At 33.2% G+C, this 27,946-nt stretch overlaps 1 protein-coding gene and 1 long non-coding RNA gene across 3 annotated transcripts; both read right to left on the bottom strand.

The window, feature by feature from the left end:
• Positions 1-18,407: 18,407 nt before the first annotated feature.
• Positions 18,408-27,472, bottom strand: LOC132041916 (aminopeptidase M1-like). Of its 2 annotated transcripts, none has more exons than XM_059432594.1 (19): positions 27,154-27,472; positions 26,038-26,183; positions 25,101-25,203; positions 24,619-24,805; positions 24,454-24,547; positions 24,079-24,232; positions 23,870-23,974; positions 23,667-23,783; positions 23,419-23,532; positions 21,758-21,940; positions 21,338-21,620; positions 21,135-21,256; positions 20,963-21,060; positions 20,032-20,209; positions 19,834-19,948; positions 19,672-19,739; positions 19,457-19,531; positions 19,011-19,088; positions 18,408-18,818 (listed from the first exon to the last, which is right to left on the bottom strand). In XM_059432594.1, exons 1-19 carry the CDS (start codon positions 27,373-27,375, stop codon positions 18,633-18,635), a joined length of 2,628 nt encoding a protein of 875 aa, XP_059288577.1. In that variant the 5' UTR covers positions 27,376-27,472; the 3' UTR covers positions 18,408-18,632. The 2 variants fall into 2 exon arrangements, with proteins under 2 accessions (XP_059288577.1, XP_059288578.1); XM_059432595.1 differs by lacking the exon at positions 27,154-27,472 and adding an exon at positions 26,919-27,016.
• On the bottom strand, positions 22,494-23,412 carry LOC132041918 (uncharacterized). Its single transcript, XR_009411281.1, has 2 exons — positions 23,134-23,412; positions 22,494-23,043 (listed from the first exon to the last, which is right to left on the bottom strand). It is a non-coding gene; the product is annotated as an uncharacterized LOC132041918 (long non-coding RNA).
• Positions 27,473-27,946: the final 474 nt, after the last annotated feature.

Raw genomic sequence — 27,946 nt, forward strand, 5'->3', positions numbered from 1 at the left:
TTTTATAGTCACATATTAGTAAAGGTGTCAACCGGTTCAACCGGAACAAGTTATGGAATCGTTAGGAACCGGCCGGTTCGTTAAAAAACGGAACGCTGTTCGCAAAACCGGAACTGCTTAACTGTTCCGGTTTAACCGGTTCCGGTTTACCGGTTTTAAAATCAAACTGAACCGGTCCGGTTTGGAGTGTTTAAAATATTTTTTTTTTTTGTTTTTTGTATTATATATATATATTATAGTATTTATTTGTATATTGTAGGTATATTTACATATGTTATACAACTTTATAATTAAAGTTTAAATATTTATCGACTAATGTACTTAACAATAAATACAAGAATACGTATTAGTAGTTTTTCGTATACATATATATGTATAACTTACATATACTTATATATATGTATAACTTAATATATATAGTATATATACTTATATACTATATATACTTATATATATGTATAACTTAATATATATATAAATATATGTATAACTTAATATATATACATATATACTATATATACTTAATATATATACTAAATATGTGTATAACTTAATATATATACTATATATATGTATATATATGTACTATATACTATATATACTTATATATAGGTATAACTTAATATATATACTATATATACATATATACTATATATACTTAATATATATATATAAATATATGTATAACTTAATATATATACTATATATATATTAAGTTATACATATATATGTATAACTTACATATACTTATATATATGTATAACTTAATATATATATATACTTATATACTATATATACTTATATATATGTATAACTTAATATATATACTATATATATGTATAACTTAATATATATATATATATATGTATAACTTAATATATATACATATATACTATATATATATATATACTTAATATATATACTAAATATGTGTTTTACTATATATACTTAATATATATACTAAATATATGTATAACTTAATATATATACTATATATATATTAAGTTATACATATATATGTATAACTTATATATACTTATATATATGTATAACTTATATATATATATATATATATGTATAACTTAATATATATACTAAATATATATAACTTAATATATATACTATATATACTATATATATATACTAAATATGTGTATAACTTAATATATATACTATATATATGTATATATATGTACTATATACTATATATACTTATATATAGGTATAACTTAATATATATACTATATATACATATATATATATATATACTATATATACTTAATATATATACTAAATATATGTATAACTTAATATATATACTATATATACTTACTTATATATATATATACTTATATATAGTATATACTATATATACTTATATATGTTTAAGTATATTATATAACTTAATATACTTATAAGTATATTCTTAGTATATTTTAGGTATATTCCTAACTTAATAAAAGTAAAAATATGAACACAAGTAAATAGAAGTAAGCTCAATGAGCCATATTTTTATTCATTCTTGGATAACATTTATTTGCAAGTTGTATTTTTTTTTTTTAACTTGCAAATAATACATGAGTTGTACAAAAATAGTAGAATAATAAAATCACCAATTTTGAACCATTTCGTTAATTTCCCCCACATCATATTCGGTCATGGAAATATCTTTCAAAGTCTTCCATTTGGTCCGGTCCACTAGCTATCAAATCTTCAATTTCTTCCTCTTCGCCTTCCTCCGCTCTCGAGTTTTGGTTGCGTCGCTCCGATCTAATCCAATCTCGAATGCACACTAGTACTTGCAAAGCTAAAAGCCGGATAATGAATGTCTATGGTCTCCAATTTGTCGTCTTCCTTGGCTAAACGCGCTCTCCGAAGCCCACGGTTGATACTTGAACCGTAAGGATATCTCGAGCCATTCTTGAAAGTACCGTGATAGCTTGCCTTGTACTTCTTCCACCATGCTAAGACGTCCACCTCATCCAGTTGGTTGATAACTACATTTGGGTGCATCAAATAAAAGTTATATTCATCAAAGTTTGCATAAAGAAGAAGAAGAAGGGCCGTGAATGTAAAACTTTTAAACCCGACAAGCCCTTTTTGCTACTTTGAGAAGTAGTAGGGGCGTGAGCAACGGTGTCAAGACGTTCTTCCAAACTAGAATAATGAGTAAAAACTTTTCTAAACTCATCATCAATAGCGAGGTCGGCTTCAAACTGACTAAAGATGGTTGAGTTCCGCTTCAATTTCTAAAATGTATAAATTTGACTAACCAAATTTTTAGTATAAGACAGCTTTAAACAAGGATTTAAAAGGGAACCCAATATAAATAAAGTTGGGATGGGAAAAAAATACTTTAAATTTGATTATCATTTCAAAAATAGCCGCTTGATAACCGGGTTTATGTTTATACTTTGTAAAACTCTAGCTATTTCCGCTAAGTAGGCTAAAATTCCGGTTACCGTGGGATAAAATTGTTCAGAAAAAGCAAGAGTTGCATTATAAAAATTTTCTAAGAGTTCAATACATTCTTTAACATCTTCCCAATGCATAAAATTTAACCAATCGACTATCGGTATTATATTTGTTGTGAACTTGTTGTATGGGAATCCTATACTCATATGCTTGTTGTAGCATAACGTAAGTGTAGTTCCACCTAGTCTCAATTTCTATTTGAATTTTCCTAGGTCTAAGGTTATTTTTCACACAAGCATTCTTAAAATCTCTCTAATTCTTCCCCTATTAGCATTACAAAAAAAAAAAAAAACGCAACAAAAGATTTCTAACTTTTTGAACAATGTAATCATCAAAATGCACAAAACCATCTTTAACAATTAAATTTAAAATGTGACAACTACATCTTACATGAAAAATATTTTTTAGAGGAGGGTTTATTTCTTTTTTAAAAGACCAACCGCCTTTGTATTATTAGAAGCATTATCTAAAGCAATACAAAGTGTTTTTCTATAAATGTTAAAAAATCTCATAATAGTAGACATTGAATCGGCTAAAAATTTTCCATCGTGACGACCTTTTCCTTCGTCATATAAAAAAGCTATAATTCTTTTTTGCATAACTCAGTTTATCATCAACCCAATGACATGTAATAGCAAAAAAATCTAAATGGTTAATACTAAGACCCAAATCACAGAAGACAAACATTACAATTTAAAGAATTAAATACGTGGTTAAATAAAATCTATATTTTTTAAACAAATCTATAACATCGGCTCTACAAGTACTTCTAGGAATACCCTCAAATAACGGATTATAACAACGTTGAACGTAAGTAACAAACCCCAAACCCGAGGGAAAGGAAAATGGTAAACAATCATAAGCTACCATTTTAGCTATTTCTACGCGTTCTTTTTTCTTGTCATACTTAAAATTTCTACCGGTTCGTGGGTCTATCGTCATTTGAATCCCCCCACATTTGAACCCGTTTGCTCTCCCAAGCATCCATATGTTTGGTTCTCATACGAGAATTTAGTGTACCCGTTCCACCATCCTTACCAGCTCCTTGCTTAAAACTAAATACTTGTCCACATATGTTACATGTAGCCGATTGGCTTTCCCTATTCTTAGTCATAAATTTCCAAATTTTAGTCGTTGGTTTACGAGTTCTAGGCGGTTTGTCTGTGTGTATGTGATTGTGGCAGACATGTATCTCCATGGGATTTTGGGGGTTGTGTTTCATCATCATCATTTAAGTCTTCATTAAAAGTGTTCAGAAATGTTGTTGCATTGCCTCATGACCTAAAAGTGGATTATTTCCACCAACATCAATACCTACATTAGGTGTTTCTTCCACAAATGTTTCCTCATTAAGCGCACCTAACAATACGACTACTACTACCGGCACCACGTCTTAATCTCTTTGACATTATTAAATAGAATTAATTTAAATCACAATCAAATAAATCACAAGAAAATAAATTACAACAAATTAAATTGCGTAAATTAAATTGCTAGAATTAAATTGCGAAAAATAAAGATAGAGTTGGAACGAAGGTACCAAATTGCCGGATTAATTTCCAACAAAGTCAAGGCGCTAGAATTGCAAATCCACCAAAGCTACTTCGCATTGTTGTAAAATCACCAACTCCACCAACAATATTATAATTGCAAAATTAATAATTGAAAGTTGAAACTATAATAAGACTTTGTGGCTAGTTATTGCAAAATAATTATAATTGAGAGATTGAGATTTGAGAGAAAGATGAAGAAGAGTGAATTGGTGGAATTAAAATGAAAATGAAGAAGGGGTTTATATAGGTGGGGGGGTTAAAGTGTTAAAAAAAAAATTTGGGCCAAAAATTAACAAAAATGGCCGTTTGCAACGGCCATTTTTGCAAATGGACGCTACTAACGGTCCATTAACGGCTGGCCCAACTACTTTTTCCTTTTTTTTTTTTTAATTTTCCCTGTTAAACTGTTTAACTGTCCTGGTTCAGTTTTTTTACCGCTTAACGTTCCTCTCCTAAAATATTGAACCGGACGAGTATATAATATCTGATTAACCGGAACCGGTTCTACGGTTTCGGTTGGCCTCGGTTTAACTGTCCGTTACCGTTAAAACGTTAGTCGGAATCGGTTGACACCTTTACATATTAGTTTCGGTTTTTCCTCCTCTTTTCGTGTGGGAATAGGTCCATGCTGGTAGAATGTGCACCAGGTAGCCCATTTTAAATGTGTTTATTCAAGTTATGTATAAAGGGCAATTTGTAGGATTGCACTTCGATGGGGGTGGTCTTTAATTTTTGTCCCTCAAATTGGTGGTCTTTGACTTTTTCCCTTGGCTAAAAATCCCTTGGTTTCGGGTTTGAACTCCCGGTCATTCAAAAATTAAAAAAAAATTCGCAAGGCAGAATTTTGCCTTGCGATTTTTGTTTTTTTTGTTTTTTTACTGAGCTCGAGCTCAAACCCACAATCTCGGGGTATTAGGCGTAGGGGAAAACTTAGAAACCACCAATTTGAAGGGCAAAATTAAAGACCACCCCAAATGAAGGACAATCCGCGCTCCGCGCAATTGATAAAGTATTTAACTTTTAGCCTATATTGGTAAACTTTCAAACATGTCTTGTTGTTTCTCCTTTGCTTCTTGGCTTAATGACGAGAAATAAAGCACTGCATAGCAGTTCTGTGTTTTCTGTAAGGCACCAATTGACTGCACTACAATGTATGAGAAGAGACAGTTGGTTTCATGGCAAGACCAATTGTTTCTGGTTCAACAAAAAATTGGGATCATCTTCTGTTATGGAGATTTGGAAAGTCGATTTTGACACAACAATTCAAGAGAATATTCAATTTGGATAGAATTAATATTGTGCCTATTTCAGAGAAGACGATGATTACACTTTGCTAAACAAAGTTTGTTTGTCTATCACACTGACGATCAAAACTTGTCAACAAAGAAAGTAATTTTGTGTCATTATTCCTCTTGATTCGACTAATCTATTGGCTGAACTTATGCCAACTTTAAAGTTGGGCTAATGCCAGTCTCTGTGGAGCCTGACTTCAGACCTGAATGTCTGGAGTTGGACTTCATGCAAACTCAAAATTTCTGAATCAGGCATATAGGTTTAAAGTTAGGCTTTGGCAAGCCAAGCTTCATATATACTTGTATGAAGTTTGAAACTTCATACCCAGAATTTTCAACTTTAGTTTCATAAGTCTGGGGTTGATTCTAAGATTGTTAAACATTAAATACTTTGTAATTTTCGACTTTATCTTAAATAGTGATTTTCAAAGAGGTTATATGTGAACTTGCCTTCCATGACCAGCTAAGGGATTCGAACCTTGCTTGCATCTAAGTATCGTCTAGCGGTTAATGAAATCGATGAAAATCATGTAATATTAATGTCCTCAAATATTAGGTGTGTTTTTTTCCCCATCAATCTAAGTCTTGATTGGTAGAAATATCCCATATTTGTGCTAGTGGAGATGGAATATATCCCCTGAAAAGGTGCACAAATTAGATCAAACACTACCATTATTAGAAAAGATATAAAAATATTGCAACTGTAACAGTATAGGTGGAGCTGTAACTACTTTGATTACAGGATCACATCTTGCATAAATGGCTTTGATTCTCTTTCCCATTATGATTTTGTGGTTTCCCTTTCCAATTGATGGCTATTGTTGCAGTGGCTGCAAAACCAATGAAGCTTTCTGACCCATTGCCATGATGAAGCTTGTTTAAACATGAATGGACTTGGAATTTATGATGCAGGTGATCCCCTTTATCATGAAAGCAAATTTGTGTAAGAATGCACTAATTGTTTGCAGCCAAAAAAAAAAAACTTGCAAGAGTATTGACTACCTTTTTGTACAAAGTCCTAGCTATTTGTTGGAGAAAGGGGTAATTTGGTAGGAGTTTAAGTTATACTATATAACGTCTGTAATAAAATTTTATACTATAGCCTACAGGTCATCAAAAAGATATGTATCAGTATATCTCTTTAGAAAGTGAAATCTGTAATTTTCAAAATAAGATAGGTTCAAGGGAGGAGGTAGAAGCCCAAATACGAGTTCGGGTGAACCTAATACTCCCTCCATCCCAATTTATGTGAAAATATTTGAATGAACACAGAGTTTAGGAATGAAAAGAAGACTTTTAGGACTTGTGATCTAAAACAAATCATAGATATTTGTGTGATTAATTCATTAAGGGGAAAATGAGAAGTTGAAAGTTAAATTGTTATACCAGATATAGAAAGGCGTCATTTGTTTAGGGACTGACTAAAATATAAAGAGTCACAAATAATGGTACAGACGGCAGAGTAGCTTTTATTGACAAAGTTGTACTCGTCTTAAAAATTCATAAAATATGTACACGTATTAACTTTAGAATTAAGTCATTCTAAAATCCAAAACATATAAAGTGAAACCTTGACTCCGCATCCGAATACTTACCGGTTATACTATGTAAAGATGATCTAATAATGTAATATTTCTTTATACGGGAGATATATATAACTTAAACTCGTTTGGTTATCATGACATATGCTATTCTATTTCGGTTAGGATTTTCTTAGCTTCTCAATGATTATAGCTTTTACAAAAGACACCCAATTGTACTGTGTTATCAGAGAGTTTACTATTTGTATTTATGACTTGTGGGCTGTGGCCTACCCTTGACTGCCTAAGGTTTGTAGATACATGAAATCTCTGAACCTGCTTCAATGCTCTCATAATTTTCTTGATTCTTTTATCTTTGCATTCATGGCCCAGTTGGCTGTCTTTATTAGACTTGTAACTAGTAAAAGTGGTTAGAAGGTGGTGAAATCTCAAATTAATACTTGTAAGTTGTTATTAATAAAATAATCTCCAAGTATATTAAATAGTTGAAGTTTTTGTGGTGTTCGAGAAGGGGAAGAGGAAAACGATCAATGCTAAAATTGACAAACTATTGTTCATAAAATGAATTTTGTTTAATTAAACAATTCCTTTTTCAAAGTTTTGAAGCAAACACCGAACATTTGTTTCTAGTGCCCTTATAAACTGGACTTTAGTTCTATATTACGTTGTATTAGGGGTGGGCATAAACACCGAAAACCGAAAAACCGGACCGAACCGAATTAATTCGGTTTTTCGATTTCGGTTTTTCGGTTTTTCGATATTTCGGTTCGGTTTTCGGTTTTTTTTAATAACAATTTCGGTGTTCGGTTCCGGTTCACCGGTTCTTCGGTTTTTCGGTTAAACCGAAGTTTTTTTTTTTTTGAAAATTTACTACATGAATAAAAAAAAATTTGGGGAAAAAAAACATAAGTAGACAATAATATTATAATATTTACATACTCTTAGCAACTAAATGTTATTAAACATTACATGACAAGTTAAATGTTTTATAGTAAATCAAATTGCTATATATAAGGAAACCCTTCAAACGCGAATAACTCCAATACCTATTTGTTGTTCATAGATAACCGCTTTTATACAATTTCATACTTCCTCCTTATTCTCGCAAGATATTTTTAGTTGTTTTTTTCTTATCTTTTCTACTTCCTCCTTATTCTCGACTTCTTTCATTGTTCCATAAAAAATAAAATCTCAGTTTTCATTTAACACTACAGGATATTGAATACAAGTATACTAATAATTTGAGTGTTGATTTTTATTATATATAGTATAATAAAAATGTTATACATAGAATAATATTCATATAATTTATTTCACCTATTATAATAAATTAGATATAACTCACATAATTTGATTATACACTATATAAAATTTTATATACTTTGTATGATTTTATTATACGTTGTATAATACATTATATTTTGTATATAAAAGATATTATCTTGTATGTGTGGATGATCACTATGGTTGGATTTTAAAGTCATCAAACCTTCAAACATTTAGTCTAGCGTAAACCTCCGTAACTCGAAGCAATCAAGAAGGAAAAATGAAAATAAATGGAGAGATGTGTAATTGCTTAAAAACCGAATTAAAAAAACCGAACCGAAAACCGAACTTCAAAAAACCGAACCGAACCGAACTAATTCGGTGCGGTGTTCGGTGTCCACTTTCAAAAAACCGAAACCGAAAAACCGAACCGAACTTTGAAAAAATCAAACCGAAAACTGAACGCCCACCCCTACTATTTACAACTAGTAATGTGTACATTGAATATTCTCCACTTTTACTTTTTGTCATCCATTAGCATTAAAGGCAAACCTTGTTGGGTAGTGAGGAATCTTATTAGGTAGTGAGGAATCTTACACTCGTTTTGTCATCTTCTACAATAAACCATTGTAATATTTATGAATACCTTCTTTATCTTTGTCTTTTAATTAATCAAAATGAGTAGCTAATCCCATTAGCTAAGGTTGTGGGACCAAATATGTTAGTTATGTAATTGGGTTTTTGCATTCAAACTCCATTTGTATGTTAAAGATGTTTTTCTATCTACTCTTCAAGCTTTAATGTCATTTAATGGTGTACAACATTATTTGTGTCTAGTTACTTTTATTTTGCTTGAGAAATAAAGTAAAAGTTAGGAAAAGAGTAGATAGCAAGGATTTGGGGCTTTAAACCCCATCTAATAGCTTGAGCTAGAGATATGAGAGCTAACTTGAAATAAAATGGGTGTTCACATTTTCAACAATTTAGGTCTCTTGAGAAAGCTTAGTAATGATATTTATCGATTTGGTCGAGAGACTTTTGATAAATCTACGTAGCTCATATTTAATTACATCTAGACATATAAAGGAGTTAGATTGATATCCATTCGCATTACTTTCCTTTGAAACCACAACTTTAGTCCTTTTACCAATAGATTATCTTTTTAACAACAATTAGCGATAAAATTAGTTAACAATCCTCAAACCAGTCATTATTATACCCCTTTCCCTAGAAATATAGAGTAATAGTCGAGCGTTACACTTAACAAGTATATTTCTTCATTGTATTCTCTGTGAGATTCGACCCTAACCTTGTTGGGTTCTATATTTGACAACGATCGCTTACTCCTATTTTAAAAGGTGTAATTTGGGCGTATCAACCTCAACACACAATACATCACCACCTACACCTTTCTCTACGTAAAAAATGCACGTTCAGATCGGGATAGATATGTGTGTTTTACCACTTATTTCAGATTTGAGTGTGACATATCAGGATGAACTAATTTTACTTCTCGATTGTTCAGGGGATATAGTACTCTAGGAAGAATGTGTATGTAGTTGTAAATTCGACTACAAATATTTACATTTTTTTTCTTTGAAAAATATAATCTAGTTTGAAAAAAATCATTAGACTGCTCTTTTTATCTAAATTGGACTCTGAGAGACCTTCTTGCACTAGTCTTGCAACAAAATAAAATAAAAAAGTGACACACCTTTGATAGAAATTCAAATTGTAATTGCTATACTGCAATTGCATAAGGAGCTCTACTATAACTCATATTTTACGATATAATCTTTTTTTTTAAAAAAAAAAAAGAAGATAAAAACAATCTGCGAAACATTCAAAATATTTTGAAATTAGTTTTCAAGAAAAAAAAGCAAAGATTAAAGAACTAAAAGGAAAATGAAAGAGGAAAAATATAATGTTTAAGTCGGGAACATTAATTTTTTTTGCCGAAAACAACTTTTGTTATATTAAGCAGGGAATATAAATGTATTGTTTTACCGTCAAATTACAACTATTTTTACGAGAAGGCATCACTGATATCGATATCTACCTTTCATGTTAAGAAAAGAGAACCAAATTCTCTACTACACTTTTAGTTTAAGAATCATAGGGAAAAAATAAATTATTTCTTCGTTGTTTCATCACACTATGCTTTTTATCTAGTACTAGTATTGAGAATATTTTTTTCTTCTTAAAGTAGGATTTTATGTTGTCAAACAATGGTCTTTTCCTTGGCATGAATAAAGGTTTAGAACATTAACTATTAACATTGCTCATGTTTTCTGAAATTAGGAGGGAAAAGACATGGATTGCACGCTAAACTTGTCGTGAAAAGTCGAGTTCGTACTCCACCTAATCGGGTGAACTAATATCACCCAAAAAGCTGATGTGGCAGATAAATAATTATAATATAAAAAGTAGTGAGTAGAGTAAATTACCAAAAAAAAAAATTAATCTTTTTAAATTAAAGAAACTTATTTTTGCGGAACCCCCGACCCCTTCTTCTTCTTCTTCACCCCCCTCCCACTTCTCTTCTCCTCCATTTTTCTTTTTATCAATTACCAATATATATTTTCTTTTTCTCTTTTATTTTTTTCTTTTCTTCTTCTTCTAGTTTTTTTTTTTCGCGAACATGAATGTCAATGACCTTTTCCGGCATCTCTAGTACTACTATGGGAATATCTTTTCATTTAAAGAATCATTGGAAGAAATAATAGAATTCTTCTTTTTAAAAACAATGAAAAACTTATGTTTCCATAATGGTCTTTTACCTTCACCGAATAAAGGTTTAGGAGTTAACATTGTTCATGTTTTCGATGTTCGGAATCTTGTTTCACGTTATTACGCTAACAAAAAAGGTCATGTTGGCATTGTTTTGTTTCTCTTCCTTCATACCTTTTTTCTAAAATCATATTGATAAGTTATAGCAATTAAAATCATAATAAAATTGCAACTAACTCTCTTTTAATTATAAAAAGGGAAAAGGAAAAAAATACCTACTATAACCGAATTTTCAATTAGACACTTATTCTTTGCGGTTGAGTTTTATCAGAGAGAGAGAGACTAGAGAGAGAGAGAGAGAGAGAGAGAGAGAGAGAGAGAGAGAGAGAGAGAGAGAGTTTCTCTCTCTCAAAGAGAATGAAAAGCAAGAAAATATGAAGAAAAATAATATTTTTGTAATATATCAGTTACTAAATATATATATATTTTTTATTTATTTTTTTCTTTTTCTTCTTTCTTCCCTTACTTTACCTTTTCACAAAGAACATGAATGTCGACGACCTTTTTCAACAATTTTTCCCTTTCCTTTGTTTTTTCCTTCTAATCTTCTTCTTCTTTGAAAAAATAAGGTCTATCGAAAAAAGCTCTCTACCTTCTTTAAAGTAGGGGTAAGATACGAATACACACTACTATCTCTTTTGTCTTCTTATATCCCACTTGTGGAATGACAAAGGGTATGTTATTGTTGTTATAATCTTCTTCCTCTATTTTTTCTCTCAAAAAACGTCACGAATCGACACCTTCACCTTCACCTTTCCCCTACTTTTTTTTTATCTTTCCCCACCCATTTAATCTTTACTTCAACACACAATACATCACCACCTTTACCACCACATCACCATCACCACCTTTCCTCTAAGTAAAAATACACGTGTCAGATTGGGATAGGTGTGTGTGTGTTTTACCACTTATTTTAGATTTGAGCGTGATATTTCAGGATGAATTAATTTTACTTCTCCATTGTTCACGGGATAACAGTACTCTACGAAGAATGTGTATGTAGTTGTAAATTAAGCTAAAATATTTACATTTTTTCCTTTTAAAAATATAACCACTAAACTAGAACCTTTTTTGGTAAATAATAATCTAGTTTTAAAAAAAACCACAAGAATGCTCTTTTTGTCTAAATTGGACTCAAGAGACCTTCCTGCACTAGTCTTGCAACAAAATAAAATAAAAAAGTGACACGGCTTTGTTAGAAATTCAAATTGTAATTACTATCTTGAATTGCATAAGGAGCTACTATGACTCATATTTTACGATAAAATTTCTTTACACAGCAAATAAAAAGATGAGAACAATCTGCGAAACATTTCAAAATATTTTGAAATTATTTTTCAAGGAAAAAAAAAAAAGCAAAGATTAGAAAAATGAAAGAGGAAAAATATAATGTTTAAGTCGGGAACATTAATTTTTACCCCTGAAAACAACTTTTATTATATTAAAGAGGGAATATAAATGTATTGTTTTACCATCAAATTACAACTATTTTTACGAGAAGACATCACTAGTATCGATACCTAAGTAATAAATATCTTTCGTGTAAAGAAAAAAGAACCAGATTCTACTACACTTTTAGTTTAAGGATCAGGAAAAAAATTAAATTCTTTCTTCCTTGTTTGATCACACTATGCTTTTTTATCTTGTACTAGTATGATAATAATTTTTTATTTAAAGCATCATTGGAAGAATAAATACAAATTCTTCTTCTTTTCTTTTTAAAATAGGAATTTTATGTTGTCAAACAATGGTCTTTTCCCTTCACCATAAATAAAGGTTTAGAATGTTAACAATTAACATTGCTCATGCTTTCTAAATTAGGAGGGAAAAAACATGGATTGCACCCTAAACTTGTCCTGAAAAGTCGAGTTCGTACTCCAACTAATCATGTGAGCTAATACCACCTAAAAAAGCTAATGTGGCAAACAAATAATTTACTCTATTATAGAAATGGGAGTTGATGGACAAACATAGTTGTTCCAAATTGTACCTCATGCATTACATTTATTTTTGTTCCTGATTTGTCCCTCTTAATTGTGGGCCAATGTCTCCCTCGCTAAAGGTGACGCGTGCTCCATCATAAATTGTGGATTGTCACCAACTACTTTACTTGGTGTCTTTGTCTTGCTTTTAGTAAATTTTTTCATCTTCCATTTTCTCCTTATATACTTAGGACCTTCTCTTCTTTTGTATTTTAACATCTTTTATTATTTTTGAAAGAACCTAATTATGTGATATAATTTTTACGGGAAAGTATGAATATTATCTTATCACTGAATTTTACATGTAATTGCATATGTCAAATTACTTTTTAAATTACAAGCATCTAAAGAACTAAAAAGATTGATTTAATTAAAAATCAAATGATAAATATTTTTCAAAATAAAATCAGGTTTCAAATGTAAAATAAGGAGAAACAGAATAAATATTTAGTTAGGTGGAAAGGTTTTTGCGGATTAAGATTTGATCTCAATAATTCTTTACTATTTCATTCTCGCACATTCAAAGACTCAACAACTTCCAATCAAAACTCAACATTTCGACTTTATGTTCAAATTCCACATTTAATCATTTGTTATGGTGTTAATATAATAGAACTATTTTGTACCATACACTTGGTAAATAATAAAGAAATGGGGTTGATTTTTTAAGCCATAATTTGTGACGTGTAAGGCCGTATGTTCAGGGATGAAATTACTTCTTAATTAAAAGGTGTTAATATTTCCTTCCTAATTTTGATTGTTTGCATAGACTCTCTTGACAGTATATATTTGAGTTATTTATGACCGTAACATGTGCACCTAAACGTTATCATAAATTAATATTAAATAATATTGTAGTTGAGTGGAAATTATTTCGCTTCAATATTTTTTCAAGACTTATTTTAAACAGAACAATGTCAACATAAAGGTATTAACAAAGATTTTTGACCAAGAGCTCTACGTTGTAAGCTTTTCCACTAAATAATGCATGAATTACTTCGTAAAGATATTTGCTTCCGCTATCATGGACAAAACCTCAATTTGCTATAGAGGCATTATCATATAATGATTTGTTTCTTGACAACTCAAAAGTCCTACTGAAACACATATAATGAAGTTCAAATAGTGAAAACAATCGTCTCTAAGCTATTGTTAAATGCAAAGGGTAATCAATTAGTAGGATCTTCTACAAGCTTTAGAAAAGTCTAAGATAATATTAATACAGAAATGTTCCTTTTATTAATTTTAAGAAACCAAAACCAACCAACGAGGAGGGATAAGGAGGAGTGGGGGGGGGGGGGGGGGGGGTTGAATTAGATATAGACTTCGTTGTGATTATTCCTTTCCAAAAGTTATAAAAAGAAAGAACAATGAAAAACCTAGAAACAAAATATACACCATGCCAAACCAGGTAAGAATTAAAATATCAAATTAGTTCCAATACAATACAGTAGAAGTTATTATAAATATTTAGATGGATGACCAAAGAAAATAACAAAATCAGAGAAGATGAATATCAAAATGATAATTAAGGTACCTGATTCCGTATAAATAAAGAGATCGACAAGCAAAGAAAATGTAAATCGTTGTTATAGTGACTTGCGATCTACAGTCAAGACTAGAGATGACTTGAGATGATCAATGGTGGGCTGCATCAATCTTTAAAAGATCTACTTAATTTTTTTTAGCTCTTTTTAGCTCTCAATTTTATGTAAAGAAATTAGAATAATTGCATATGATACTTTTATTTATGTTGTTATAGTTTAGTGACACTCAGTTATGATGCTTAGGTATATTATGTTACTTTAAGGGTTACCAACTTACTGAAAATTTTAAATTAGGCTAGAAACAAATTGTCTAATTAAATTCCTTTTCATGTTGGGCCGTGCGAAGCACGGCATACCATACTAGTTGTTCAAGAAAAAAAACTGCCGTCGTACCAATCACACACTGAACAGAAGCATTCTTAATATGGAACTTTCTTTCCTTATATTAATTAGAGTAAGGGAAGTAGAAGGTCTTGCTCTTATTCATGTTCTCTTTATTATCTTTGTTACCCAAGTAAGGATTATCTTATTCTGTCCTTCTTGTAATGCTAAATACTGATGGTTTATAAATCCTAATTTAGTTTTAGGTACTAACGGGGTCATTTTTTAGTTAAATCATGCTGCCTAAAGTTAATTAGTTACTACTTGTTGAATGTATTTGATAAGCGCACTTCTTTAATAAAGATATAAAGTACAAGTTCTACCAACATATTTTCACGCAATTCTCAATCTAAATGTGGAGTTCTTTGTTTTCTTTTTCTAATTGAAATGCTGTCAAGACTAGTATCAGTGTACGATTAAGATCTTGTGAAGGAAAACATCTAGTTATAATTTAAAAAGTAGCGAGTAAAGTAAATTACCAAAAAATTAATCTTTTTAAATTAAATAAATCCCGACTACATTTTTCGATAATTTTTCCGTTTTCTTTATTTTTTTCCTTCTAATCTTCTTCCTCTCTTTGAGTCGAGGGTCTATAAGTAGGGGTAGGTAACACTACTCTCTCCAGATCCCACTTGTGGGATGACGCTGGGGTATGTTATTCTTGTTATAATCTTCCTCTCTCTATTTTCTCTCAGCCACGTCACGACTCGACACCTTCACCTTCACCTTTCCCTTACTTTTTTATCTTTCCCTGCCCATTTAATCTTTACCTCGACACACACCACATCAACACCTTCACCTTTCCCCTAAGTAAAAAATACAGAGTGTTAGATCGGGATAGGTTTGTGTGTTTTACCACTCATATTGGAAGGAAGGTCTCGGATGACCTTCGGCATTTGAGCGTGACATTTCAGGATGAACAAATTTTACTTATCGATTGTTCACGGGAAAATAGTACTCTACGAAGAACGTGTATGTAGTTGTAAATTCAGCTACAATATTTACATTTTTTTTCCTTTTAAAAATATAATCTAGTTTGAAAAAATCACTAGAATGCTCTTTTTGTCTAAACTGGACTCCAGGAACCTTCCTGCGCTAGTCTTGCAACAAAATAAATTAAAAAAGTGACACACATTTGATAGAAATTCAAATTGTAATTGTTATACTAGAATTGCAGAAGGAGCTACTATGACTCATATTTTACGATATAATTTTTTTGTACACCAAACAAAAAGATAAGATCAATCAGCGAAACATTCCGAAATTTCTTTTTGGAATTAGTTTCAAGGAGAAAAAACAAAGATTAGAAAAATAAAAGGAAAATGAAAGAAGGAAAAATATAATGTTTAAGTTGGGAACATTAACTTTTGCCCCCGAAAACAACTTTTATTATATTAAGCTGGGAATATAATGTATTGTTTTACCATCAAATTACAACTATTTTTATGAGTAAGACATCACTGATATCGATACTTAAGTACAAATGCCTTTCGTGTTAAGAAAAGAGACTAATACACTTTTAGTTTAAGAATCACAGGGAAAAAAATAAATTCTTTCTTCCTTGTTTCATCACACTATGCTTTTTATTTGGTACTAGTATGAGAATAATTTTTTACTTAAAGAATCATTGGAAGAAAAAATACAAATTCTTGTTCTTTTTCTTTTTAAAATAGAAATTTTATGTTGTCAAACAATGGTCTTTTCCCTTCAGCATGAATAAAGGTTTAGAGTGTTAACAATTGACATTGCTCATGTTTTCTAAATTAGGAGGGAAAAGATATAGATTGCACCCTAAACTTGTCCTGAAAAGTCAAGTTCGTACTCCAACTGATCGAGTGAACTAATACCACCCAAAAAGCTGATGTGACAAAAAAATATTATAATATAAAAAGTAGCGAGTAAAGTAAATTACCAAAAAAATTAATCTTTTTAAATTAAAGAAACTTATTTTTGCGCAACTCCCCGGCCCCTTCTTCTTCTTCACGCCCCCCTCCCCCTTCTCTTCTCCTCAAAATTTCTTAGGGAAAATAACACTCTATGTCTATTGGGAAAAATATATACCCGGTTTGCATGAACCTTTTGCTCCAATCCTGCTAATACCTCTCCTTATTTCCTTTACATTTTACTTGGTTCTTGGTTGCAGGAGATAGATACTTGAAGCCGTGGATAATTCCTGATCCAGAAGTAATGTTCATACCTCCAACCAAGGAGGACGAATGCCTTATCCTTGCAAGTGATGGTTTATGGGATGTTATGACAAATGAAGAGGTGTGTGATTTGGCTCGCAAGCGCATACTCCTCTGGCATAAAAAGAACGGTGGAACGCTTCCCTTGGAAAGGGGCCAAGGAATTGATCCAGCAGCACAGGCAGCAGCAGAATGCCTGTCAAATCGAGCTCTTCAAAAGGGCAGCAAGGACAACATAACAGTGATTGTTGTGGACTTGAAAGCCCAAAGAAAATTTAAGACCAAAACCTAACATAACTGATCTCTCAATCAGCCGTTTCCATTTATAGGTTCGCAGTATTGACTTCATATGATTCAATATAGCCAGCCCTTTTAATTTTTACCGGGGGGACTCTGGGACAAAGGTTTTCATTAGAGTAGCTTACTGTATGTATTGTAGTACTTGTTCAATCCTCTGTATGTAGTTTTCTTCCTTTAGCTGTTTGAAGTAGGAACATACATTATTCCTCCGAGTTAATTGCTCTGTGAGGTTATTTGCCTCAGTATTACTTGACATTGTTGGAAACAGTAACGAGAGAATAGAGAGACCTCTTCTTAAATGTATTCAAATATGCATCTTCTTATACTTTGTATGTGGGTTTCAGAGTATAGACAGGATAAGTTGACTCAATTGAAGAACTATCGTATTCAATCCAACCCATCTCCTCTATATGATAAAGGAAGAAGCTAGATAAGAGTCCCGTTCATCATTCAGTCATCAAACTGGATTTAATTTGTAGGTCGAGGCGTATCAAAGATTTAGACTTTGATGGATTCAACTTTCAGGATTCTTACTACTGAACTCATTGCACATCAAAAGGTATCTTTTGATATGTTAGTAAAGTTTCATGTATATCTATGCTCCGTTAAAAAATGATGGGCTTAGTTAAACCCATAAAATATATGTTCCAAACGCCTCTGGTTGTGGCTTAAAAAGAGTTCAATAACGAGCTAATCCCATTTTAGGATCAACAGTTCTTGCTCAATATTGTTCCTTTATTAGTGAGGGTCTGAGGGATGATGGTTGTGGAGGAGTTTTCATGATGGTCCATGATTCTAAGTGTGGCCTAAATGAATTTCCACAGTTGCCTCAGGGAACATTTGAGTCTCTGGTGCAAATTAGGTGAAGCACTTCATCAGATCATTCAGTTGGATCCTGTGACTACCAACTATGTAACAACATAATTTTTTTACACATAGAAGAATTATCATATCACTCAGCGACTGTCAAATTAAAATACAACAAATAAAATACATTATATACATCAAGAAACGAGATGTAGGATATGAAATTCTCAAGCCACCAAAGGGAGACTGGAAGGACAAGCAACTTGGCAACTGAAACTGCTAAAATATGCTAAAAACCAGATTAATTAATATTGCATCTAAAGGGTGATTGTCAAGTATGAACATTTATTAAATATGTAAAACCGCCTATAGTTTGATCGACGGCAGATCATCAGAGTACTCTGTTTTTTCATTTTTTTCTTAGACAACCATTTTAAAAAGTACCATGTTTAACTTGCTAACAAGAAGCTAGAAGCTCCCTAAAGGGGGCATTAAGATCAACAAAAGCGACTTCAGTATTTCCTGTATGCTAGCTCCGTCACTGCCTCGGAAAGATTCTCCTCTTTTTGAATGCTCTGAACCCAGTTTGCATTAATGTGAACCCTCTCGATGCTTTGCTTCAACGTCCTTGCAATGTACGGCTTGGTACGGCTAGCAAAAAACTCTTCAACCTCTTTTGCCTTCTCATAGGACGAGAACTGAAGAAAAGAAAGATTGAGCCAAAAGATCAAAGACGATATGTAATGGAGTGATCCGTCAATCTGCTTCCATTCTTGTGATCTCATTACAAGGCAGAAGCAACAGATACAGCTTTTGAAAAAAGTTGTCCTAGAATAGTAAGCAACTACATGCAAATGCTTAAGAAAGATGGCAAGGGAGCAGAAACAAACCGGTGACACTGTTGCACTGATGAAGCGGGTCAATAGGAATCCAGAGCCGTAAGTCTTGTGGATATGATCCCATTTATCCTGTATTCAAACAATTTATCAGGAAACAAAGAATCAAGAATGCATGTCTCATTGCATCAAGAATGTATGTCTCATTGCATCTTCCTGAGCAATCTATCAGTTATGAAATGCAGCATTTTGAGCTAGTAATTTCATAAGAACATGTCGCACTTCCTATAATAGTTATTTTATAAGAACATGTTGCACTTCCTCCTAATGTTATAATTGCACTTTGAACTAACGTGAATTCCTCACTCTTACAGCCTACAAATTTTACAAGTTACAGTTTAATACAATTTACTACAAGCACTTTTTCAAGGTATCTTATTTGAAAGTAGTAATACAAATAACTCGAAGAATGCAATATTTCTAGGAAAGGGAAAACTCACTTGCAACCATTTCCAGGCAGTTTCGCGGCCTTCAAGGCTAACTGCAAGACCTAAAACACAATCTTGGCTCCGTACCTGAAAATTTCCAAGCCATAGAATACTCTCAGAACATTTTGTCAAAAAAACAATACATGTTCTCTCTCTCTCTCTCTCCATGCATGTGTGTGAGAGAGACAGAGAGAGAGAACCCAGTGCTCCCTAAAAATCATGAATACCTCAGAACATAACAAGAAGTTGAGAACTTCAAGGATAATCTCGGGGTCCTTGCAAGATGCCAATGCACCTATAGAACAAGAGAATGCACTTATTGGTTGGACATCAACTGATAACAAAAACATGTAATGTCACATTTGGCATGAGTTGATAGATAACTTCACCTAAAATTCGTGTCTTTTCCTGGCTAAGGTCAGTCTCTCTGTAAACTCTTAAAAGAGCTTCAAACCCTGATCTATCTGATTTAGTCACCCTTTGCATCACAGCTACATAAACAGCCTGCAGACGGAAGGAGGGATCACAATCTGTGTAAGGTAAAGAAGAAATCACTTCTGAGTTTTAATATAATCAAGTGTTGTAACCCTTCTCAAGTCAGGAGGAAGGACAGCTGTGTTTCTGTCATCCAAAAATATGTGGAAGCGCCTGATTGCTTCATTTATTGTTTCATCATGTCCAAAGGCAGCCAGAGCATTCAGAAGTTCCCCTCTCAACAAGGCATCTAGGTGGCTTTCCCCTTGTTCAGGATCCCAACCAAGTCTCCTGTTGATAAAAGGGAAGTCCAATTAGAAGCAAATATTTTGTTGCCACACCGGAAAAATGAGATTAATGATCAACCAGGACCCACAGACCAAAATCCCTCTCTTCCAGCTTACTGAACAAGTTTTCTTCTCTCAAAATTCTTCTATTGGTGATGAATAAAGGGTAAACATGACGAATTTGTAATACACCAGTTCACGCATTCATTCTTTTCTAAGGCGTTACTGGCAGCAGATATCTTTTTTTTTTGGGATAGGCAAAAGATATCTAATTAGAAATAAATTATTATCTCTAAATTGATTTCAGTGCTTATTAACAGCTCCCAAGTCCTCCTAACTTAGCAGTAGAGCTACTAGACAAAAGATAACAAGATGCAAGAAGTTCTAAGTCATCTTTTGTCAAGAACTACTCTCAGAGAATAGAAATTGATTTTCTTGTCATAGGTTGACCCATGAATGTCAAGAAAGCCAGAGCAGGCATAATTCTGTTCTGATTTATGTTGCTCTCTGCTATGTCCAATAGATTTAGCTATTAGACGTTCATCTATCTACGCTTATAACACACCGAGTCGAAATCATTGCAACTATGTGCCTTTTTATCTTTCTTTTACACTGCTTCCACCACCCCAGAGCTCAGGTCTTCTTTCCCCCTTGAACTTTAATATGGGAATTCACATGACCGCATCTTTGGATGTGATGACCAAAAATACAAAGTTACAGTAATGTACGTTGTACTTTCAAAAAATAAGTAACATACTCTGCAGATAACTGGAAAAGATTGATGAAAAACAACTTTATGTGATTTTGCAAGTCAGGAACAGCATCAGCTGCAATTCTTGAAACATTGTAACTTATCTGCATGAAGAACGGAGAACAGTTAGACTGACCACACTAATACCTAAAAGAGGTCAGTGAAGTAGTCAAATTACACTTATTAGATTTGATAGAACAGTGTAGTCGAGCTCCTCCCTGAAAGAAGCCATCAGGGCAAGCAAAGATGACAAAGACTGATGACACGCCATAGATAAGGCATATGAATCATCCAAAATGCCTGTTCAGGAAAACACAATCCCATCAGCAGTCGATTTTAACTGTTTAATAAAAATAATGTTAAAAAAAATGCAGTAATTACCGTATTTGTCATTTGTTGACAAGCACTTGCTCTCTATAGCATGTCTGAGTCTAGCTGATAGCTCATCATCATATTTAACTCTATAAAAACCTGTCTGGTCCACGTTAACTTTAATCCAGGGATTGCCTTTAGACGAAGAAGAGCCTAATAAGTCCTTTACATCAAGGGCTTCTGACTTTCCTTGCATTAAGAAGTTTTTACGAGCTTCATAAGAGCCACAACAGACTGTTAACGGAACTATCCATTGCCCATCACCATGAGAACCACTCAGTAAAAATTGTGTCTGTTGCATAGAAACACAAGTATTATCAGGCCTGAAAGGAGTCTTAAAGAGCTCATAGTATGGAGAAGAGTAGACTTGGGTAATGGAAATTATTGAGTGGGAGAGAAACCAAACACATAGGTTAGAAACAAGATAACCTGCGCACACTCCAGCTTTTGGTCTTTAATCTTGACAGAGACAACTGGGTAACCCATTTGCTTTGTCCAGGAGTTCATCAACTTGTTCACAGGTTCACCAGACTCCTCCTGAAGGACAGACCATAAATCCTCTGTCTTCGCATTTGAGCAAGCATATCTTTTTATGTATGAAGCAAGTGCCCTCTGGTTTGATGAAATATTACAAGAGACAAATTCATTAGTCCATACAAGCAAGCAACAGCTACATGATATTCTGGAAAGAAAATTTAGAACCAATGGGTAATGCCCTTCAGCATCACAGATGCCTATGCTAGCTGGATACTCTGGAGAGTTGACAAATCCATCAAAAGGATCTGGAGAATGATCCCAGCAGTAATTTTTTGGACCCTATGGAAGGAGAGAAACAGCAGATGCTTTGATGGAATCTCAACTCCTATTTGCATTTTAAAGTCTAGGTGTTTAGTTAGTCTTTTCAGTTGGCACTTTTTTGCCCCTGTAAACAGTGTGGATAACTTTCTAGATTTTGTTAGCTCCCTTTCTCTAGTACAGTAGAGATGGGATTTCTGTAGACTGTTTACAGGTTTTTGCTAAGTCTGCTTCATGTTTTGTTTGAAGCAGCTTTTTGCTCATCTGTAACCTTGCATCTTCTTGATGCTTTTCTAATGACATTTTATTACTTTACCAAAAATAAAATAAAAAATAGAACATATATTTATGATGGGTGGTCAATGAGTAGCGTGGTTTCTCTTTTGACAAATTAATGGCTGCTGCTTTAAGAATGATGGTCAACGGCAGTATTCATTCAATCATCATGATGCCCATTAAAGTTCAAAAATATAGAAAAGAGAAAGGACTATTTTCTTACTAGGCAATTAATATTGGAAGATACCAGTATCCTTTCATCACAAAATCTAGATTAATGCGATTTCATTACAAAAATAACAGTTAACCCCCATAGTAAGGTCACAACCATTCTGAGAAGGCCTTATATATAATACTTCCTCTGTTCCATTTTATGTGACACATTGTCCTCCCAAAAAGAATGACATCATACTCTTCTTGGAAATTATTTAATCTTATCATCTCCATTTAACCCCTTGGCATAAAAGTTCATCCGTTTATATAGAAGGAGAAAGAAAATGAAAAAAGATGTGGAACTCTCACCGGGATAAATTTGGTACTTCACACACACACATTATATACATATATGTGTGTGTGTGTGTGTGTATTTGCCTTACATGTCAAAGGTCTTCTTTATTTTTTAAATTACGTCCCTAGTCAAACACCTGCTCATAAAATGGGACGGAGTAATAATTAAGGGCGAGCGAAGTTTTAGTGTAACTCAGTAGAGAAGTCTGTCAAAAGTTTCTACTAACAATACTTTGCAAGCCTCACTAGTAAGGGAAGATAACATATTAAAAAAGGTCGTCGCACTGAATGGTATAGTTCTTCTTCTAATTCCACCATCCCACTTTCCATCTTCAGCTTCTGACACACAAGTGTTTGTCAGGTAACTGTATATATTTTTTTTTCATCAGACCAGGTAACTAGTATATGTCAATAATAGCACAACAGATGGGAGGAGAGAAATAAAGCAAAAAAGGGTTGAAATGAAGACAATGGAAAAGAATGTTAATATAGTAAATAATGGAAATGCAAACCTGGAAACTTTCAGGTCCAAGATAGCTCTGTAGCATCCGGATGACAGATGCACCTTTTTTATAACTAATTGCATCAAAAATTTCTTCAATTTCTCCGGCATGATTGATGTCAACCTGGTAAGACAAAATAAGATTTGTATAAACTCTAAAGGTAGCACAACTAAAGATGTCAAAAATTGGAGAATAAACAAAAAATTGCATCTTGCATTTAGCACAATACAAGAACCAAATCAGAAGTTGTTTCACACCTCAATGGGGTGGGATTCTGCAAGCCCATCTAGACGAAGTCCCTCAGTGGCCTCTTCAAGAAACTGAGTCCAAATCTTCCATTCTGGGAACAAGCTATCAGTCGCCAAATAACTCACCTGAATGCCGACCAGAGAATTAGAATGAACAGCTTTGCGACCCAGTCAATGAACAAAAGCATATACTTCAAATAAAAGCAGCATACCCATGTTGCAAAACCCTCATTCAGCCATAGATGTGTCCACCATTCCATTGTTACAAGATTTCCAAACCACTGATGAGCAAGCTCATGAGTCACCACAGTCGCAACCTGAAGAAAACCCAAATTTTATTCAACAGGTGCAAGATAGAAATAAGTCAGTTTAATACCACATATCATAAGCAGCCAACCAAGTTCCAACAAATATATATTACCCTCTGCTTGTTAGCAGCGGCAGAATGCTTATCATCATAAAGCAATGCTGTTTCTCGGTATGTAACTAGACCATAATTTTCCATCGCGCCCATAGCAAAATCAGGAATGGCAATCATGTCCAATTTGGGTAGTGAATATGGTGCACCAAAGTACCTGCAAGTATTTTAGTCCTCAAATTAGAATACATTTTCAAGCAGTTGTCCAGAACCCCCACCCACCCACCCTCGCCAAACCAAAAAAGAAACTTAAACTGGAATAACGGTACATTATCAATACAAATATTTAGAAACTAAGGCTTCCATGATCCCTCTTCTTCAATAGTTCCCTTTTCCATAAATAAAAGGACAAACATATTTAGACAAAGTGAAGCATACTCTCTGAAGAGGGGCAGCGTTTTGATAGCAATGTGTAATGCGAAGTTCCCTTGATTTGCCTTTCCTACCTGACAGTATACTCGAACAGGAATTCCTGCACAAAGTGATGTTAATTTACTGACAGGAAATGGTCAGAGACATAGTCATTAATACCAGAATATGTACCATCAGATGTATGATCCTCAACATAGTTGAACAAGCCAACCACAAATGCCACCAAGTATGTAGACATGATTGGAGACTCTTGATAATGAACTGTTTTAAGATTCCCCGTCACTTTTTCTTCTTCAACTGGCATGTTAGAGAGAGCTACCTGTTCCGATGGTACTTCAAGTGTAATCTTAAAGGTGGCCTGGATTATTCATATCAAGTAAGACAAAGGAAAAATAAAACCTGATTCCTAACAAAACTAGAAGAACTAAATTTTGTAAGGAGCAAATAAAATACTTAACAAAGATTTAAAAAAAAAAAAAAAAAAACAGAAGTTATTAGATCACGTTCATGTGTGCTTTGTCGCACTGATAGCTAACGTATGATGAATATCTAACAAACAGCTGCTGGCAATAGCAATTAAGATTACGGAGTAGATAAACAAAGAGAAAAGTGCACACGTGAAAATACCAAAGATGGCCATGCGCTGACAATACCTTACAAGCAGGTTCATCCCAGCACGGAAAGCAACGCCTGGCATCAGCTGGTTCAAAATGGGTAACAGCCATGTTCCTTTTCTCCCCATTATGTTCGTAGGTACTGCAAAAAGCCAATCAAGACCGTTAAGCGATCTACAGATAGCACAATCACAATCACAATGAAGTATACGTAAAGAGAAGTGCAACATTTTCCTATCTTGTTTTTCTGTCAGCTAAGATCACGAAAGGACTACTACCAATTGATAGGGAAGAAACATGTTGGATTGATATACTAGCTGCCTAGTCAACAGGCTACATTATAGAACTAATAGAGTTAGGCCACGACAGAGTTACTTAGGCAACTTGCCAACATACCTTCCAGACTGAGCTTATGGAAGCAGGTATTATCCTTCCAATGATATCTTGACTTAATCAATTATCAGCCTAATATATTATAACACCCAGATAAAGATCCTTTGTAAATATAAAAGATAACACCAAAAAATAATGTTTTGTGAAGTTGAGTAGACTCCTTCCATTTCTGAATTAGCTTGTGACAAGTCCTAGCGTTAGTATGAGTTCGTTCACCGCGTAAGGGCGATTCTTCATCAGAATTCCACGATAACAAGTGGTGGTGACCTGAGAGTACATGCCAGACGAAACGACGGTGGCTCCATACGGGGGATTGTCAGGTTCTTATGAGTGCATTAATTAGAATTAAAGACCAATGGGGTCTTCGAAAATCATAAACAAGATAATCCTAGATTCTATGAATGGAAATCGGATGGCAAAAGCATGAGCAATCAATAACCATCTATACTTGGAAAAACATAATCAAATCATCACTACAACAGAACAGAAACAAATTCTCTCAAAACAAACCCAATAAAAAAAAAAAAAAAAAAAAAAAAAAAAAGTTTCGTTGTTCTGTCCAAACATGGGAAAAACAAAATACCTTCTGTAAAACCCTTTCATCCTGTCATTGAGCGTTCCTTCAAAGGCCATACTCAGAACTCCAACACCAAGTGGCAAACTTTCTCCAAACTCCACCACCACTATCTCATCCTCTTCAATCAACCGCACCTCCAACGCTTCAAATACCTATAACACACAAAAAGACACGTGTTCAATAAAACAAAAAAAAAAAAAAAAAAAAAAAAAAAAAAAACGACAACATACCCAGTATAATCCCACAAGTGGGGTATGGGGAGGTTAGTGTGTACGCGGCCTTACCCCTAAAGGTAGAGAGGTTGTTTTGGATGGACCCTCGGCTCATGTAAAGCATATCAAAATCAAGTATGAAGAGGAAATACAGTACTAAAGAAGCCATGCTAAGAATAGAAGAGAGAGTAGCAACAACCAATAAAACGATAACCGAATGTTATAGAGCCACCACTCCGAGTCGCGGCCCCATGCGTGGATCAACTGGTGTTGATACCAATGTTATAGACCAAACAGGAGAGCCCAACCCAAAAGACTAGTCTAATAGGTGGGAGAGCCCATGTAGCCTATAAACCTATTAACATTTCTTTCGATCCCACAAGTGAGGATCGAAGCAAACGAAACCACAGGTAATAATAAAATCGAAGAACAAACAACAAACAACAAAGGATAACATATCAAACTACTTGTTGGTCAAAAAAGGGTCAATCAAGAAAAGCATCTTGTTTGAAGATTTGAAGAGAACAGTAGCAACAACAAATAAAACGGTAACAGAAGTAAAGGAAACAACAGGTAATAATATCATTGAAGAACAAACAACAAAAGATAACATATCAAACTACTTGTTGGTCAAAAAAGGCTTAATCTTGAAAAAGGGTCAATCAAGAAAAGCACCTTGTTTGAAGATTTGAAGTGAACAAACAACAAAGGATCACATATCAAACTACTTGTTGGTGAAGAAATGCTCAAGGGTCAATCAAGAAAAGCACAACAACAAATAAAACAGTAACCAAAGCAAAGGAAACAACAGCTAATAATAAAATCAAGAACAAACAACAAACAACAAAAGATAACATATCAAACTACTTGTTGGTAAAAAATGCTCAATCTTGAAAAGGGTAAAAGTCACCTTGTTTGAAGATTTGAAGTGAAGAGACTTGGGGTCAACAGATAGTTCAGCAGCATTGAGGACAATGAATTTGGTGTCAGAGACAACATCAACAGAGATGTCAACGTAGCCAGTGAATTTACAGGTGACAAGGTCAGGCTTCAACCTTAAATTGTACCTCTTTGGGACAGCAAACTTGGGAAGACGAGGTTGTCCTTTGAATTGATCATACTTGTTCTCCATTGTTCAATCAAGTTTGTTTGGTTTTTTCTCTGTGTTATAAGTCTTGGCTCGGGATGACTACTACCATGAAGAAGTTGTCTAGTATATATAGAGATGTGGATTTTACTATCAAGTGTGTTGTGTACAAGTTTAGTACCTACTATTTCATACTGTAAGTTTTCTTTTCATAAGAGTAAAAAGCATGTTCCTATTTTCTAATTTTCACTAGTTTGTCCAATTTGTTTTTTCTTTTTTTATTATATATACTAGTGTCACTTGGCCCGTGCTAAGCGCAAACTCAATACTAACATTAAAATTAAATTTATAATTACTTTTTTCGCTTTTTGTGACATAAAGTTATTGAAGGAGTAGTTCGACATTCTCTACGAACTCCTAAAAACTAAATCATAATATAAAAGTATTTGAGAAGAATTTCTTTTTATTTTCAAATAAATTCATGATATAAGAGCTCTTCTCTTTTTAATTTCATTGAATGTTTTTGAGAATATAGTGTCCAATAATTCAAATTGAACTTTATCATATGTTGGATTAATTTCACTTATTTTTTCTGAATTAAATCTATGTTGACTAA

This window comes from Lycium ferocissimum, unplaced genomic scaffold, assembly GCF_029784015.1.
Source record: "Lycium ferocissimum isolate CSIRO_LF1 unplaced genomic scaffold, AGI_CSIRO_Lferr_CH_V1 ctg12247, whole genome shotgun sequence".
In the NCBI taxonomy this organism is placed as follows: domain Eukaryota; kingdom Viridiplantae; phylum Streptophyta; class Magnoliopsida; order Solanales; family Solanaceae; genus Lycium; species Lycium ferocissimum.

Excerpts from the sequence above, each read along its gene's own strand:
- LOC132041916 (XM_059432594.1), bottom strand. The coding sequence starts at position 27,375 with ATGGAGAACAAGTATGATCAATTCAAAGGACAACCTCGTCTTCCCAAG. Across the intron at positions 21,061-21,134 it reads TTCTATCAAATCTAATAAGT|ATAAGTTACAATGTTTCAAG; the intron begins GTAATTTGACTA and ends TTCTTCATGCAG. Across the intron at positions 18,819-19,010 it reads TCAGTGCAACAGTGTCACCG|TTCTCGTCCTATGAGAAGGC; the intron begins GTTTGTTTCTGC and ends TCTTTTCTTCAG.